The sequence below is a fragment of the Toxotes jaculatrix genome, chromosome 10 (assembly GCF_017976425.1).
Source record: "Toxotes jaculatrix isolate fToxJac2 chromosome 10, fToxJac2.pri, whole genome shotgun sequence".
NCBI classification, from domain to species: domain Eukaryota; kingdom Metazoa; phylum Chordata; class Actinopteri; family Toxotidae; genus Toxotes; species Toxotes jaculatrix.
The window spans coordinates 23,127,378-23,143,349 of NC_054403.1; the positions used below are offsets into that span (position 1 = coordinate 23,127,378).

General features: G+C 39.3%; 1 protein-coding gene across 1 annotated transcript in view; it reads right to left on the reverse strand.

Annotated features, from left to right (window-relative positions):
- The window catches only part of si:dkey-237h12.3 (teneurin-3), a 121,353-nt gene that overhangs the window by 47,858 nt on the left and 57,523 nt on the right, over window positions 1-15,972 (reverse strand). Inside the window, exons 5-10 of the mRNA XM_041048018.1 lie at window positions 11,041-11,166; window positions 8,967-9,181; window positions 4,821-5,031; window positions 3,617-3,718; window positions 2,358-2,552; window positions 1,035-1,235 (exon numbers count right to left, since the gene is read on the reverse strand). Of these exons, the coding sequence (XP_040903952.1) occupies window positions 1,035-1,235; window positions 2,358-2,552; window positions 3,617-3,718; window positions 4,821-5,031; window positions 8,967-9,181; window positions 11,041-11,166 (1,050 nt within the window). The remainder of the gene's footprint in view (window positions 1-1,034; window positions 1,236-2,357; window positions 2,553-3,616; window positions 3,719-4,820; window positions 5,032-8,966; window positions 9,182-11,040; window positions 11,167-15,972) is intronic.

A 15,972-nucleotide genomic window follows, 5' to 3' on the forward strand; every position in this document is an offset into this window, starting at 1 on the left:
TATGGGAGAAGGCTGAAAAACACTGATTTGACTGTCTATACTATTCAGAGAGTTTAATTCCAAATGGTGACATACTAATTTAAGAAAACAAATTGTTCTCTAATGTTCACTAAATGATATTTCAAAAACAGAGATGACGAATTACCTCAAGTTGTGTTTTTTTTTTCTTTTTTGCAAATCATTAAAGATTAAAGCACATATCACATAAGTTTCCTTTGTATTTTGAGAGGTATTAGCAATATATACACTTATTCGTTGAGTGTCTTAATAAGACACCCACATGCAGACATGCTGTGCTGTATGAGGCAGATATTTTATCTCAACCTACAGAGTGTTAATAAAGGCTTATACATCTGCTGTTATGAGAGTTTGTTTGGAGTAAATTCAGAAAAAATTTGATGCCAATTACCACAGAAACTGTAAAAAAAAAAAGACATAAGAGAACTGACTACACTGCTTGAAAGGATTTGCTGGAGCAGTACAAATAACACTGCACTAATAGCATCAATAAATTAATGAATAAATAAAAGATCTCAACCATTACAGCTCTAAGTAGCTTAATATGCCCTTTAATTCTTTTAAAGTCCGTGTGTAATGTGTAAATTTTCCAACTTCACATTTTTTTATGATGCCATGATATTAGAGCTGTAAAAATTAGTTGATTAATTAGTCAGTTGACAGAAAAATCACTTAATTATTTGAGTCATTTGTTTTTTGTTAACAAGCCAAAACATTACCTATTTCCAGCTTCTCAAATGAGAGGAACTGTTGCTTTTCTTTGTCATATGTGACAGTGAATTTAATACAGCGTATTTAGGTTTGGGACAAAACAATAAACTTGAAGATGTCCACTGGGTTATAGAAAAGTCAGATGGTCATTTCTCACTATTTCCACAGACCCACTGACTGATTGGAAAAATATCATCATAGATTAATCAATAATGAAAACAATTGCTGGTTACAGAGCTAAATCACATAAAAAGTCTGCACATAGCAACTTTAAATGATGAGAGGAAAGTGAAACGTGCTCTGACCTATGGAGCAGTCGGCCCCTGTCCAGTTGGCCTCACAGATGCAGGTTCCCGAGTCCGTGTTGAAGGTGCCGTGACTGGAGCACTGCTCTGGACAAGTGCTCTTCAGGATTTCGCAGCTGATCCCGCCCCAGCCCGGGTTACAGTGGCACTCACCATGATGACAGGCTCCGTGACCTGAGCACGTCGGGTCCACACAGTCCACTGACGGCACACAGCGAGGAGGACAGCGATGTCAGTTTACCACTTCCAGACAGGATATCAGACCTACATATTTAGCCCGACCACTTAACTCTGTTACCAGCCAAAAATCCTTTTTAGAGTGGAAGTGCTTCACTGCGAGATGATGGCTGGTGAGCCACAGCTGAAATTTTGTGCAGTGTTTAGTGGTGGCTGGTAGCAATTTTCTACCCTATGTTCAACCATCTCCTCTACATTACATTACAGGGTACTTCCAATATACTGAAAGCATAATTATGTGCCATTACAGGCACTGGGAAAAGGAGCACAATTAGTGTCTAGACAGATATAATCAATTACTATTAACAATTTGCAGATCAACTTGCTGATCTAGGTTAATAATTGGCAATTATGACCAACACAATCAACCCATTACTAACAAGGGATAATTTGCAACAATGCTATTGCGCTTCCTCTGGAGCAGATTGCTGTGTGCATTTCCATATCTGCGTGGACACTGATATTGATTAATTATCTGAACCAATTCATCACATTGGAGCCATTACATGCAAGCTTGGAACTACAAATTCAACCTCCTCAAGTCTGCGTTTCTGTCCCAAATGGCCTCACTTCAAAGAAAACGACAATATCTTCATTGAGTGAACTCAATATCTTTTTACATGTAAGGTGAATGACCTGCACATGTAAATCTGAGCTGATAATTGCCTTTTGTCTGCATGAGGGATCAATAGAGTTAAATTCACTGAAGTGAATGGGGGAGGTGGAAGAGGTTGACAAGACAGAAGAAGAAGTGGCTCTTTCTCAATAAACTGTGAAACAGATGCCATTGACGGATTGATTTTAACAGGTGTCTTCAACTGTGGAGCATTCCAATAGATGACTGCATCAACGGGCACAGCACAATCTGTTCCAGTTTGCACTCTCATGTGGACTAAACACTAAGAGGGAGTTAATTGATACACACGGTATCAATAGCAACATCCAAAGCATTATCTGCTTGGTGGAGTTGAAAACACCGATTGTTTCACCAGTGGACTGTGTCGATTCCCCCTGAGCTTCACACAGACATACTGTATATTCCATCTTGCTGCTCCAGATCCAAGGGGATTTTTTTTTCTTGTTTACCTTGCTCACAGTTGGTTCCCTTGTGGCCAGTGTTGCACACACAGTTGCCCGCCACACAGTGTCCATGTCCCCCACACTGAGGATCGATACACTGGGAGGCAGGAACGTCACACTCCGTGCCCTTCCAGCCACTGTAGCACTGACAGCGCCCCCTGGTGTATTGGCCGTTACCGCTGCACAGGACTGGACAGGCAGCTGAGGAGAGACAAGTTTAAGGAGGTCAGCTCCAAAAGGTAAAATGTAAAAGTATGATCTTCAGTGAAACTGCTTTTTTAATAAAAAGAAAGCGTTAGAAACACTGTTACAACGGGTCCATTTTTTCCATGAACAATTTGGGAAATTGTTCTCTTGTCGAAAGTCAGGTGTGAAGGTCGATACCACTCTCTCAGCTACAGAGTATGGATTCTTTTTTTTTTTTAAATGTTAAATGTAAAATGTTCACCGAAATAATGTATTCTGTCTAACCATGCAGATAGCTTTGGTTCTATTTGTCCATATTTCTCCACACTTCTCCACACTGTAATATAATGGAGATGAGGAATTTCTTTTTTTGTCCCTCAGTGCATTTAAGAGCAGTTACCTTGAGCAAAGGTTCAAAGGTTTTCTTTTTCTTTTTTATTTTTGTAAAGCAGTTTCAACAAAAACTGTAACTGTAAAAACATATGTGGGTTAGTCAGAATAACCGAGAAAAGCAAAGCCTGGCTGATTCTGGACATTTAGAAGGAGATACAGAAATCAGTCACAAAAAAACTGATTACAATATATTGGTCAATATTAATATTTTTTTTTTATTAGTATATCCACAAATAGTGCTGTGCTGGGCAGTCTACTGACTAAAATAAACCTGACAGTGCTCTCTCTTAGACAAAGTATATGATGGTGACAGTGTTTCTAACATAACTGTGGCATTTCAGTGCTGACTGTCTTGAGACTTATCAGCTGACATCAGTCCCAATTCATCTGTAATGAGGTAATTCTGGTTGATATACAGTCCAGAAGATTTATTGATCTAGCTCTACTAGACACTGTTTGGGGGAGAGTCATTGCTTTAGTTCTTTTCTTTTTTTCAAAGCTTTCAGCACCATAAACAAAATTCCATTCATTCTCATCCTGTTCAGATGTAGCTGAAATCTCAAAATCAGGGCAAATAAAACCAACTAGATCTGCACACCAAGTATTTTTAAAATTTGGGTCAGCTGACCTTTTAAATCACATGCTAACTAGAGAGAGTAAGAGTAATATATGAGCTTAATAATTACCTCTGGAACAATAGGGCCCTATGAATCCTGGGAAGCAGTGACACGATCCCGCCACACACTCTCCATTCCCGTAGCAGTTGTGTGTGCACTCCATGACAGATTCTGTGGGTACAGCAGTGTGCAAGTCCAACTATTAATAACCCATCAGACTGTCATATTATAGCAAATCTGAAATTCCTCCTTAATCGAACATTTGACAACTGTACAGTTTAAGAAATACTGCGAGACAACCAAGATACCAACTTTTCTTTTTTTTCGCCCTGCATGAATCTCGGCTTTCTAAGCATCCCTTATCTCCAGTACTCGTATCGGGCATGGCATACATTTACAGCTATTTGTCCATGTCCCACTAAGGTCTAAGCCTGCATAACATGTATGCTGCTGCCCGACTGTTCACATCTAAGCCATGTTAAGTAAAAGCCACACAGGCATTTTAAATTAGACCAAATAATTCCATTTCCTTGACACATTTGCCTTTTTCCCTGTCTCCTCTCCCGCCTCATCCCACCATCCCCGACCTCTTGAATGACTGATCATGCCCACACAAGCCATGCAATCTCCTGAGTGTTTACAGCTCAAATCCTCTCTGAGTTGAAGTTAATCTGACATATCCTACTGACAGATCTTGTGTTCATCCAACAGACCATTGCTCATAAAGGGTGCCCCCAAAAGACCGGGGTCCTCATTTTGATCGACGTTAAGAGGGCAAACTTTTTTGTTATTACTCAGGCTTGTATTGGATGTTCATTGAGCCAGTGTCGGACCCAGGCAATTTTGACCTCACACATCGATACCTTCATATTTGTAGGGCCAGATCAATGGAACTCCCCAAAGGAAATAGAAAAAGAAAAACGTTAACTCAACCTTAGTGTTTCTCCTACCTCAAAACCCACAAGGAAATTTCACAGACTTCAGAACACTGAAGAGGTTGTTAAGGAGGAAGGATCAATGCTGTGTATGGTCTCGTATTGTAGTGCTGAGCTCAATAATCCACAACCCTCCAATGAAAATCTAGATCTGCCTCATAGGAGGCTCAAAGTTTGAAAAGCTCAGCTTGTTTATGTGGCAGCCAGAATTTCCAACAACCTTGCTGTTTGTTCATCCAGGCGCAGCTGTTTAAGAAAATTAAAGTCTTCCAAACATGTCATTACACATCATTCCAATCACACTCATCAGCCAACGCAGCAGATGTGTGTCCTCGTACCCTGTATGATGGTGTTATAGGACACCGCCTCCACGTTCCGTCCGTCGTTATAAAACGCCAGGTGCCACACTCCTGAGTCCAGGTACTGGATGAATCCGGCATGGTGGACAGTGACCGGATGATCCAGACGGGTCCTTGTCTCTAGTTCACTTGGATTCCGATGCTCTTTGGCGATAAGCCGGCTGCCGTCCAATAGTTCCACAAAGTCATACTGCAAAACAACACCCAGAACAGATTCCAGCAGATGCAGATGAGTGTTATTTTCATTATCGGTGTGATTACATCCGGCAGAAAAGAGGCAGGAGAGTTCAAAAAGTTGATATTTTCTTCTACTAGATGCTTGGTATGCAGCTCCTCTAGTAATTTTCCTAACAATCTGAAAGGAACTCTTCAAAGTCGTAATTCAAGAAGCAACAAGAACAGGTTTGTGTACACAGCAAATATTCGAGTATAATAAATGTTGATTTTTCAGTGCCAGTTATTTGGACCTGATAGATGTTTTTGGAGAATTGTTTGTATACTGATTGAGTTGATATGGCTCTGGGGCAAATGAAACATTTTTTTCCATAAATATACTGTTAGCTCTGATGAGATTGAACTTAAGTGGACACTGTTTATTATGATCAGTTAAATTAAAATTTATAATGCACTGTGTAGATGCAGATACTTAAAATTCTTAAGTTATTCAGCACTGCAGAAAGTGCAGAAAACACAAATTAAAGGATGAACTAAGAAAGAAAAACTTTCTTCAATGACATCTGTTCACAATTTTATTTTTTTTCTTATGATTAAAGTTAATAAATAACCTTGTGCTGTGAAAACTATTACTTTGTTGTGTTAATTGTGTGTTAATCATTTTATTGTGTTGTTATTATTATTATTATATATTGTGTTGTGAAAAACAACATACTGAGTGGATCCTAGTAATATAAAGCAAACTGAACTAAACACAATTATTTAATTTTTTGGTGAGGTCTGAATTTTTCATCAGAAGATGCACAGTATATAGTACCACATACACATTGCATACACTGTATATATATATTTTTTTCTTTTTATATATGCTGGGAATGCATCATAACTGTCTCTCTGTATTTTTTTTTTCAAACAAACATTGATTTACGGGGTAAACAAGGAGTAACGAGTTATTCCTGCCAAGTGAAACAAGTAAAGCGGTACATCTGCTCTCACTGCACCTGCTCAACACCTGAACCTCATTTTGACTGAAGCTGTAGGGTACGGAGCACTGCAGCAGAAAACAGTGTAACACATACCAACAATCCCCTAACAGGTTATAGGCTGCAGAGGAGCACAGCAGATGCAGACAGATCCCCTGGCTAGAGCAGTTGTTAGCTACACAGATGTACTGAGCCTATTGTGAAGACTGGCTGGAAAAGAGTCTGTGGGCTGCTTAGGAGTGTGATGCATACAGATTGGCACTGTGGCTGGTTTTTTGACGAGCTTGGATTTAAATCCAACCAGTTTGCAGAGAGCTTTGATGAACTGTTTAGCCATTGATCTTTGACTGACGCACAGTTGAGATTTGTCTTCATTTAAATTTCCCACTATTGAGTTTTTAAATAAGTAACACATCATGTTAATTTAGAATATTTTGCTTTGTATCTGTCATTTTTGTTATTCAAGTGTTCTGCACCCTTGTGGCCATATATCAATTAAAGGAAAGAATAAATCTGTATGTGTACAAGATCCAGCCCCAGAGAAACACAATGGACTTCGAAATTGTTGAAAGAACAACACAAAAAAATACATTAAAACGGGATTAAGTCCTCTGGAATGTGGCAAACATGGGCCCAAGCAATCTTTCAATTGACTTGAAAACGACAGGAAAGAGAGCATTAAGCAAGGGGAAGGTGAAGTCAACACTGTGATTTAAACCCCTTTGAGTAGAGCAGGGGGCAGGGGAGGGATATTAACCTGGCGGAAGTTGACTTCTTTGTGTTGTTGGCTGGAGGGGGAAGTAATAAAACAGTTCATCCCACAAGCCCTAAACCTCCTGGCCAAGTGCATACATCTCGATTAGCTGGTGTGAAAGCCCTCCCCCCCAACTCATCTCAATCCAACAATACCGGTGAATAACAGGCAAGAGACCAAGCGTGGAGAGACTGCTGGATGCCCCACGGACAGAGGAGGAACACTCAGAGCCTTTAAATTCTTCAGCCTTTAGATTGAATCAACTTAGTCTGGTACTTGATAACAACGGAGTACAAATTCCTGAAGAAAAAAAAAACTACAAAAGTTTGCTTCTTTTTGCTTCTTCCAACTTGTTTGGTTTGTATCAACACAGACAGACACTCAATAGCAGATGGAGGAAGTCTATATTTGAGAAAGGTGGAAAGGCTGTTGTCTTGTCTTCCAAGCTGTGAATAAGACGAACAGTCAATATCTCTCATTGGGGTCTTTCATGCTCAGTTAAGTAAATGCATTGATTTGTGCCCCCAGTACCTGAACAGAATGTAATTTAGAAGTGGCCACAATGGACACAGTGTCCAGCATTGACAAGCTTGAGTGTCTGTGCAACAATTGCCCGAGACATAAAAGTAGCGTCCTGTTAATTAGTACCCTTTGGTCTTTGATTTTGTTGGGCTTCATTTTTTCACCTTGAAAGTGCAATTCAGCTCACCTGTTGTCACTTGCATTGGACTTTCTTCCATCAAAGAGCAGCCCTATCTGTCTACACTTGAGTGAAGCCCATCTTTACTAAGAGAGAATGTCAAGAAGGTGAAGCTAAGAGCTTTTGCAGTCAAGTGTGGTGGAAAATAGCCATTGTCTGAGTGCCTCCATCACCGTCACCAGACATTGGACATTCGAATCCCCAGAAATGTCATTCAAGCAACACACAAGATGTTTTGGAAACACTTCTTCACAAATGGCAGACATTTAGTGGAACACATGCATGTCCACGCACAAGCAAATCAAAGCTGAAGGGGAGAAAACTGAAACTACACTTGTGCCCAGGCATACATGTCCACAATTTAAATAAAGGATCTCATAAGGACAGATAAAGAACCCTACTAAATAATATGTTTCTATTATTAGATGCAGTATTTTTTTTCTAAACTTCATTCTATAGCTTTGATTCTACTTAGAAACAAGCTTCTTTAAGACACAGTAAAATGGCCTCTTTACATCCTTAAAACTGCTGTAATTGATGTTGTTGTTGTTATTATTATTATTATTATTATTATTATTATTATTATTATTATTAGTAGTAGTAGTAGTAGTAGTAGTAGTAGTAGTAGTAGTATTGACCCTTCAGTCCCCCTCTACAGAGCAATTCAACCTCTTTCAGGAAACTGTTTTGGTGTCATTTCCAGACACAGCAGCTGTTTTCAGCAAGAAAACTCTAAAAATGAGGTGTAAGATCTGTGCACTTTTTATTTTTTGCTTTTCTTGTTTTGCGTATTTTCTACATCACTGTGTTTTCCTGTTGTTACTGATAACATGGTTGGATTTAGCAGCTAAAGAGCGAGATATTTCCCTCAGGAGTTTGTGGAGACCTAACACAGCTAAACAGAAAGTCAATATTGGACTTACAAATAAGTTACAAATAACACCATGGCATCTTTATACGGTGATAAACATATCAATGTGTTGTGTTTACGGCGTTTTAGAGCTCACAGGTAACCAGATAAATAAATAAATAATACAGGTTTAATGACACCATTTTTACATCCTTAATGTGATGAAATTCCTGTTGAAAGAGTTCGTGGGGCAAAGCATAATGCAGGTAGAAATTATTATACAGCAACATGGAATTTTGTTTTAAGTCAAAAGCTGTTTAATTTCAAAGGATAGGGTGGGTGGAATTATCACACAATTAATGGATGCCTTTATTGGTTTTGATTTTATGTTGGTTTTAAACTCTCTGGTGGCAGAGGAGGTCACCATAAAAGCAAGACTATAACAACTGGGACAGTGGCAACAAGAGAACTGAATTTTCCATTGTCTCTTAATGTTTTTGTTTTTACTTTGGTGAAAAAAAACATTGAAATGTAAAGTATGTGAGATGCTAAAACAGCATGTAACAGCAGCACGGAAGAGTCTACTTTCTAAAGTTGTACTGTTGCACTTTAAAGTGTCCATTTCATAGAGACTTTAATCTCAAAATGAACAAAAAGGTTTTACCTGAGTGTGAGATGGCAAGAGACCCTTTCGTCCATAGACTCCAATCAGTGCGTTCTTCTGCACAGAGATGTTGAACTTGAGGAAGCGTGGTTGGTCCATGCTTAGTTGAGAACGCCAGAACACTCCTGGTGGGACGTTCTGACCCACCCTCTTCCCTATGTCCACTTGTCCAGTATCGATGGAGTTGTTCTCCTGATGGAGAACGCTAGTCCTTCCTAGAAGACAGAAACAGACCCCCCCAACCCACCTAGGTTATGCAAGGTGTTAAGAGAATCAAAACAACACAGTTAAGGTGATATGGTATAAATCAGTCATCACAGAGCTTTTCATGCCACGAGCTAAAACCTTCACTCTCACATCTAAAATACAATCTTGGTTTCCGTGTGTCTTTGATCTCTGGATATAAATAAATGCTGCATTCTATCTTTTGCTTTCCAGTGTAATCTTATTCCTTTATTCAAGCGGGGACATAACAATAAGATAGTCATATCTTTTTCCAAATGAGCAGTGACCAAGCAAGACAGGATTAAAAGTAATGGTTCCCTCTGGTCCATGATGCACTACTCACTGAAAAAAAAATGACCTGATATAATTGGCTTTTTATAAGACTCAAACAGGCCGCATCTCCCATCTTTTCTCCGGTCCTGGTGACTCATAGAGTAAGGCTTCATATCAGATAAGGTTTAAATGGAATCTGTCAGATATACTGAGTGCTACCTTGCCAGAGCAATAACAGCAAATCAAAACAATTTGGCGAATGATGTCCTTAAACTGTGTCCTTACAGCACCAAAGATTGAGGGATGGCCGTTTTTAATATGATTCATGCTCACATGAAAAACTGTGGTCTGCAAGGTGTTGTTACAAGAACAGATTTCATTGTTAGGAAGAAAAATCTGTAAAGCGTTTAAAGTCATCGCTGTGTAAAGCTGTATTATACAGGGAACTCCACTGTGCTCTTCAATTTACAATGGCAATGACTTTTACCTTGTTAGTTAGATAATGCAGAGTCGTCCTGCAATTCAATGCAATAACAACTCAACCTTTGCTCTTGCATCTTGTAAGAAGTATTTCAGAGTGAGGACCTGTTCATACTGTAGCTGTGACGGTATCTGTTTGTGCCAGACCTCCATGATTTGCATGTCTCAGTGTTGTGTGTGTAATGAGGCCATTGCCTGTCACTTCAGCTTCAGTCAAAGCGAAGACTCAAAGCCAAGTTTACCTCTGGGGAGAATAATAGCCGACTATTGATTGCCTTTAAACAGTCCAAAACCTGCCTCATGCTATCTTAATTAGCAGTACTTATGAGGATTTAAATCTAGCCAAGTTTAAACAATTGAGCTTTTGCCTGGCCTACTCAACTCAATTAATGCTTTCGTGGTTGTGCATTCTAAATGCTGCAATGTATTTAGAGATTAATTTGGTGGCTTTTGCTGTAAAGGTGAACTGAGATGGCCTGACTGCTTGTTGTTGAATACATAATGGTCCATAAATTATGATTAGGCAGTACAAAGCTGTCCGGAATCAGCCAATTAATATTCAGAAGGTGAAAGATCTCAATAAGCTCTGAAGGCTGACTGAGCATCGAGCATTGAACATTTCACTCTGTCATTCAGGAGTCATTCAGGAGGCCAACTGGTTTTCTGGTGCCATTTGTCTTTTGTAATCATCATTTGAACCTTTACTTGATTTAATTAATTTGTGTTTTAGTGCCTTCATGATCCTTTACCGTAAATTAGCATTTAATTTCAAAAAGAATAAATTATTACAGCCTCATTTCTTTCTTTTCTGACAATGTGAGCCTATTTTCACATTTTTCTTGGACAAAATTATGTCAGACAACTGTCAGTACCCTGCTTTTTGCTATCAGTTTGTTGAGTTTATTGTTTTTATTTTTGAGAAAGGAAAACTTAAACCTGAAAGGAAAATATATATTGAAAAAGCAATGACAAAAACTTAATCAAATAAATAAATAAATAAGATAAAGGAGAGGCAACAAAAGAATAAACAGTGTCAATCTGGAGTATTCATACTCTAAAAGTGATTTATTCAGATGTGAGTCTATTATTTCCTCACCGTCAGCAGCAAGAGCTGTCACTATGCTTGACTGAGTGGGCCCTGTCTTCCCAACTCCTCCGTTTTCAAAAGCCGGCTGGTTGTCCAACTCTTGGAGCTGCCAATTGAGGCCGAAAAGGTGCATTGCTGTGAAATACACAAAAAAGCTGCGTGGGCTTGTAGAAATGGATAAACAAATAAGCAAACAGTCGCACAAAAACAATCAAGCCACTTAAGCTCAAAAGACCTGTGGGAGAGCACAATGGATGGATCCAATGCAGGCAGAAAAAAATACAAACAGCTTAACTTCCAACATTTCGGTTCAAATTTTGTTTTTTTTTGCAGCTACTCTGCCATGGGTGGTTTTTGTGTAAACACAGCACTGATAGAGGCCAGCCAAAGTCACTTCAATCAATACTTAGGAACCCTGTTGTTCTAGCATGTTTCCTTGGGGAGTGCTGTTCATTAACGTGCCACACAAACAGCTACTGTATCAAAGAGAGCAGCAGGCAGAATTTCTATTTTGACGCAAAGCTTTCACTTCAGACAAGCAGATTGAGAGATTCACTGAAAAAGCCCTAAACTCTCCAAGTCTAATACAAAGCAGGAGGGACGCAGAGATATAGCTACATGTGTGCGAAAAACTGAGAGAGAAAGTGAGAGAATTTTAAGAAACTGTAAGGAACTGTATTGAGACAGACAGTCACAGCAGGAGGAGGAAGTGAGAGGGTAAGATGCTGCAACACTCCTCTAGTTCTCTTACATAACTAAACTGTGTCTAGCTTTCATTCAGCCAGCCTTCTTTATTGTCACACTATTGGATCCAATCAAACTGTGTTCTTGTTGTTTTGGGAAACTGAGGTGCTTCTGTGAGCGCAGCGAGAGGGCCAATCTCCTTCAAAGTCACCAGCCAGGGAACATGCTGAGGAAGCATCTTGATTTCAGACCATTTGATCTGCGGGAGGAACTTTTCTCTAACAGCCGTCGCTCGCTGGGAAGATGGATATCGACTGCAGCAAATAACTTGAGAGGTGGATGTGGGGCCAGAGAGAATATCAAATGTGAAGGAGACCAAAAGAAAGATGGAAAACTAGCGCATCAATTGGTACTTTGTTAAGAAATAAGGTGTGTGTTTTTTTAAAGCCTGCTGACGTAGCTGGCGTCAGTTTAGTGAGAATATACACGGCACTGTCCTTGGCAGAACAAATGCACAGGTGCTCCATAGCCATGAATTCCAATTACATAATGGAGATTTAACATTGAGTGACAATGTTTGGCTACACAGTACATTCATCCAGCATCACCCTCAGTGTCAGAATCAATTTCCATTGCTGGTGAAGCAAACCAGCAACATCACCAGCAACAGAAATGAATTCTGAACGGTCCATCAATATTTTTGACAAGTCTGACTTTTCTAAACACCCTGAATGGAACGAACTGGTCTAAGAGTACCACCAAATGTGAAAACCTACGAGATCTCTGCACTTTTGTTTCTTTTTTTTTTTTTTTTTTTTTTTTTGTGTGTTTTCTGCCTCAGTGTGCTTTCCTGTTGCTGTTGGTCAGAAAATGTTTTGAATCTTGTCCATCATCACTGGATACAGAAAATTCTCAGTATAGATGTACTCATGTACTTGGAACACAGACAGACTCAGACAAAATATGCAGCCTAATATAATTTGCCAAGAATCAGACCCATCTCTAAAAATATTCTCATTTGTCCTGTACATTCTCCTTGGCCTTGTTAAAATGTGAAAGCCCTCTTTCTAAAGACTAACTTTTTCAAACAGCATACTGTGTAAATAATTTCAGCTCCTATACTAACATGCTGGTGGCTTTTGTAACTGAGAAAAGGTTCCAGAATCCTAAGAAAACGCTGTGTACTGAGCTGAGTCTCTAAATGCAAGGATCAACTGAGGACATCAAGCATTAACGCAAAGTGAAACACACTCTCCAAGAAAAAAAAAAGTGACACCCACTCTTGCAAAATGATTGACAGCATGAAATTAAAGCAGGTTAAAGTATTACTTAAAGAATAAAATGTAGCATAATCTTTTACTCAACAAAACCTGTATTTACAAAATTAGCATGAAGTATTTTAGAATATGAACCTTTTTAATGTTGAGAGAGAAATGTCTCTCTGAGCCGACAAGCAGCAGACAGGACACAAAGCTTAATCAAAGGTGACACGGAATGACAGAAAGTGCACACACACACACAGGGCTGTTGCCTTATAGCATAAGATGCAATAAGCTTTTTTTAAAATGGGTAATATTTACCACGTTTACCATAATAGTTTAGCCCGTGAGCATGTTAACATTTACTAATTAGTGTTGACACATTTAGTCATAAATCAAAGTGTTAAAGAGACATTCCCTTTAACCCAGTGATGGTGCTAGATGAAAAGTCAGTGGACCATCAAAGTTATTGGAATTTATCCTCTAGAGACCCTGAGTATCTGTAGCAAATCACAATTTACTGTATTTCATTCAATAGCTGTCAAGACATTCCACTCTGAACCACAGATGTCAGCCTCATTACGGCACAAGAAGAAAACATATGAGATGGTCAAAGTTGTTAAGGTTCATCCTCTGTGGGGACAATGAATGCCTTTACAAATCTCATGGCATTGCATCCAGTGATTATTGAGATATTTCATCCCTTGGGCTGTGCTGTTACAGTGGATAAAAGTGAATACTGTACACTTGGGATAAAAAAAAATAAATAAAATGGAAGACATAAATGAGAAATGATGCAAATCTCCTTGTCTAAAAAACACCTCAGCTGGCTTGATTCCTTATTGTAGACTCTAGTTAGTTTTGCATGATAAATGCAGAGACTCTCCACAGCATAATATTGTGCACTCCTGTCTCTCAGCATCATCAACTTTCCAGGACTACAATAGAAAGCAAATTGTGTGTGCCAGTGGGCTCTTGTGTATCCAGCACACCACAGAACCACAGAGAGCCTTCCCCTCTTCAGTGCTCTTAGTACACCAGGGCCTGAATCCCTACTTACCTCATCAACAAATTGCTTTGAGGTGAATAGCCCTCAATTTATGAATTTGCATAAGTTATTCCAGCAGCCTCGGCCGGGTTCAATTAATATTCATGGGCCATGAGCAATTCTCTTCTTGGGTAAGATGCTGAAAAAGCTGGCCTCCAATCTCTGATGTCAAAATGTGCCCTGTGGAACACCTCCGCTGACGGCAAATGGGAGGGTGAATTTGTGAGTTCACAACATGTTTGTTTGAGCTCCGACATCCACATGGTATTTAGTGTACAGAAGCACAAACACTTATGCCCTAGAAAATGTCCAGAAAATCCTCCTGGCTGCTCTCACAGCTAATTCCCCCATCTTGTTCACATCATTTTTGGTGGTGTTGTTACCTAGAAAACACAGTGCTAATTACGGTACAGATCAAAGTTGCATCTCTTCTGTATAGGAAAAATAATTATTCAGTGGAGCAACCTGGGGCATTTAAAACATGAGCAGGTATACAAAACTAAAAAAAAAAAGTGTTTCCTGTTAAAATATGCAGATGACACTATTCTGATGGCCATCGTCACCAAGAATAATTAGCCCATTTAACAGGGAGAGAGGTGGCCCATCTGGAGTCACAGTGTGCCAACAATAACTTGGAGCTCTGCAGCCTCAAAATTACTGAGATAAACATTGTTTTATGCTGGAACCTGCCTGCACATCTCTCCAGAAAAGCCCCGGGGGACTCCTAGAAATAAGATGCACAGCTCAGAGTATGGCTAAGATGTTCCTGTTCTGTGGTACAGTGTCTCCTACAACCTCAAATGGAATAACAATATCTCCACCACAGGACTGACCAAGTCAGGATTTGTTCTTTAGGTCCTATAGTATTTGAAACAAGCTCACTGTCTCCTTTTGTTAGTCTCAGTGAGATCTGTACAATTTTTTACAAGATTAGTATCAGAAGCAGTGTTTATTTGTCAGCACAGTACTCATCACTGGTGAGTGGAGCCACCTGTATCATCCACTCTTCTCTGGTAACTGGTAGGGGCTTGTTTAAATCATCATGTCAACAATTTAATGAGAATCACTTTAATCAACAAGTCTTCACTGAAAAACACACAAACAGCCCAAAACTGATTTGAACTCTGTTTGATAAATTATTATTTTTCATTGGTAGAAGGTTTCGGGGAACTTGTTTCATTCTAAATTAGAAATCTGTGAAATACACTTTTACAATTTTAATTAATATATCCTCTACATTAGTCTGACATTTAAAGGAAAATGTCAGACAAAGGAAGTACATCGTCTTGTACTAACAAACATTTTGATCAAAAATGTTCATTGGGGACATTGTTCACATTTTGTTTTGTTTGTGCAGCTCAATTTAAAGGGCATTTCCAAAAATCCACCTGCTGTTTCTGCAACCAATCAGAGCATCAAAGCTGGACTTGGTCCTGATTGGCCTCCCTATATCCGAACAATCGCTGAAATCCTTCCAATCAGGCAGTTTGCAGAAGTGGAACTGGAAAGCCTCACCTCAGCAGGTTTGCCTCATTTGAATTACAGGAGCTGCTGCTGTCGGTTATCCAGGGTCAAGTTCTGGGACGGTTATGCATGCGATTCTTTAAATTCATTTAATAAAAAAACATTTTATCTGAACTATTTGTTTACAAAATATAATGAGGTATATTAGTCTTAACCTGAGCTATAGAACAAAACAAAAACAGAGTAATATTGTACAGTAAACATCAAGCACAGTACCATTTTGTTATTGCAGTGCCTGTATTTGTCTTTGAGTTTGTCTTTGAGCTAATGGGACTTTGCGACCTGACAGAAGGAAAGTATTAGAGTATGAGTGTGCATTGTAGCTACTTGAGTCATTGCACCTGGCAGGTGAATTGGCGGTGGATGAAAGAGAGAGGAAGTGGTGGAAACACTCTCAGGCACCTGAGGCAAGTGGCAGAGGGCTGC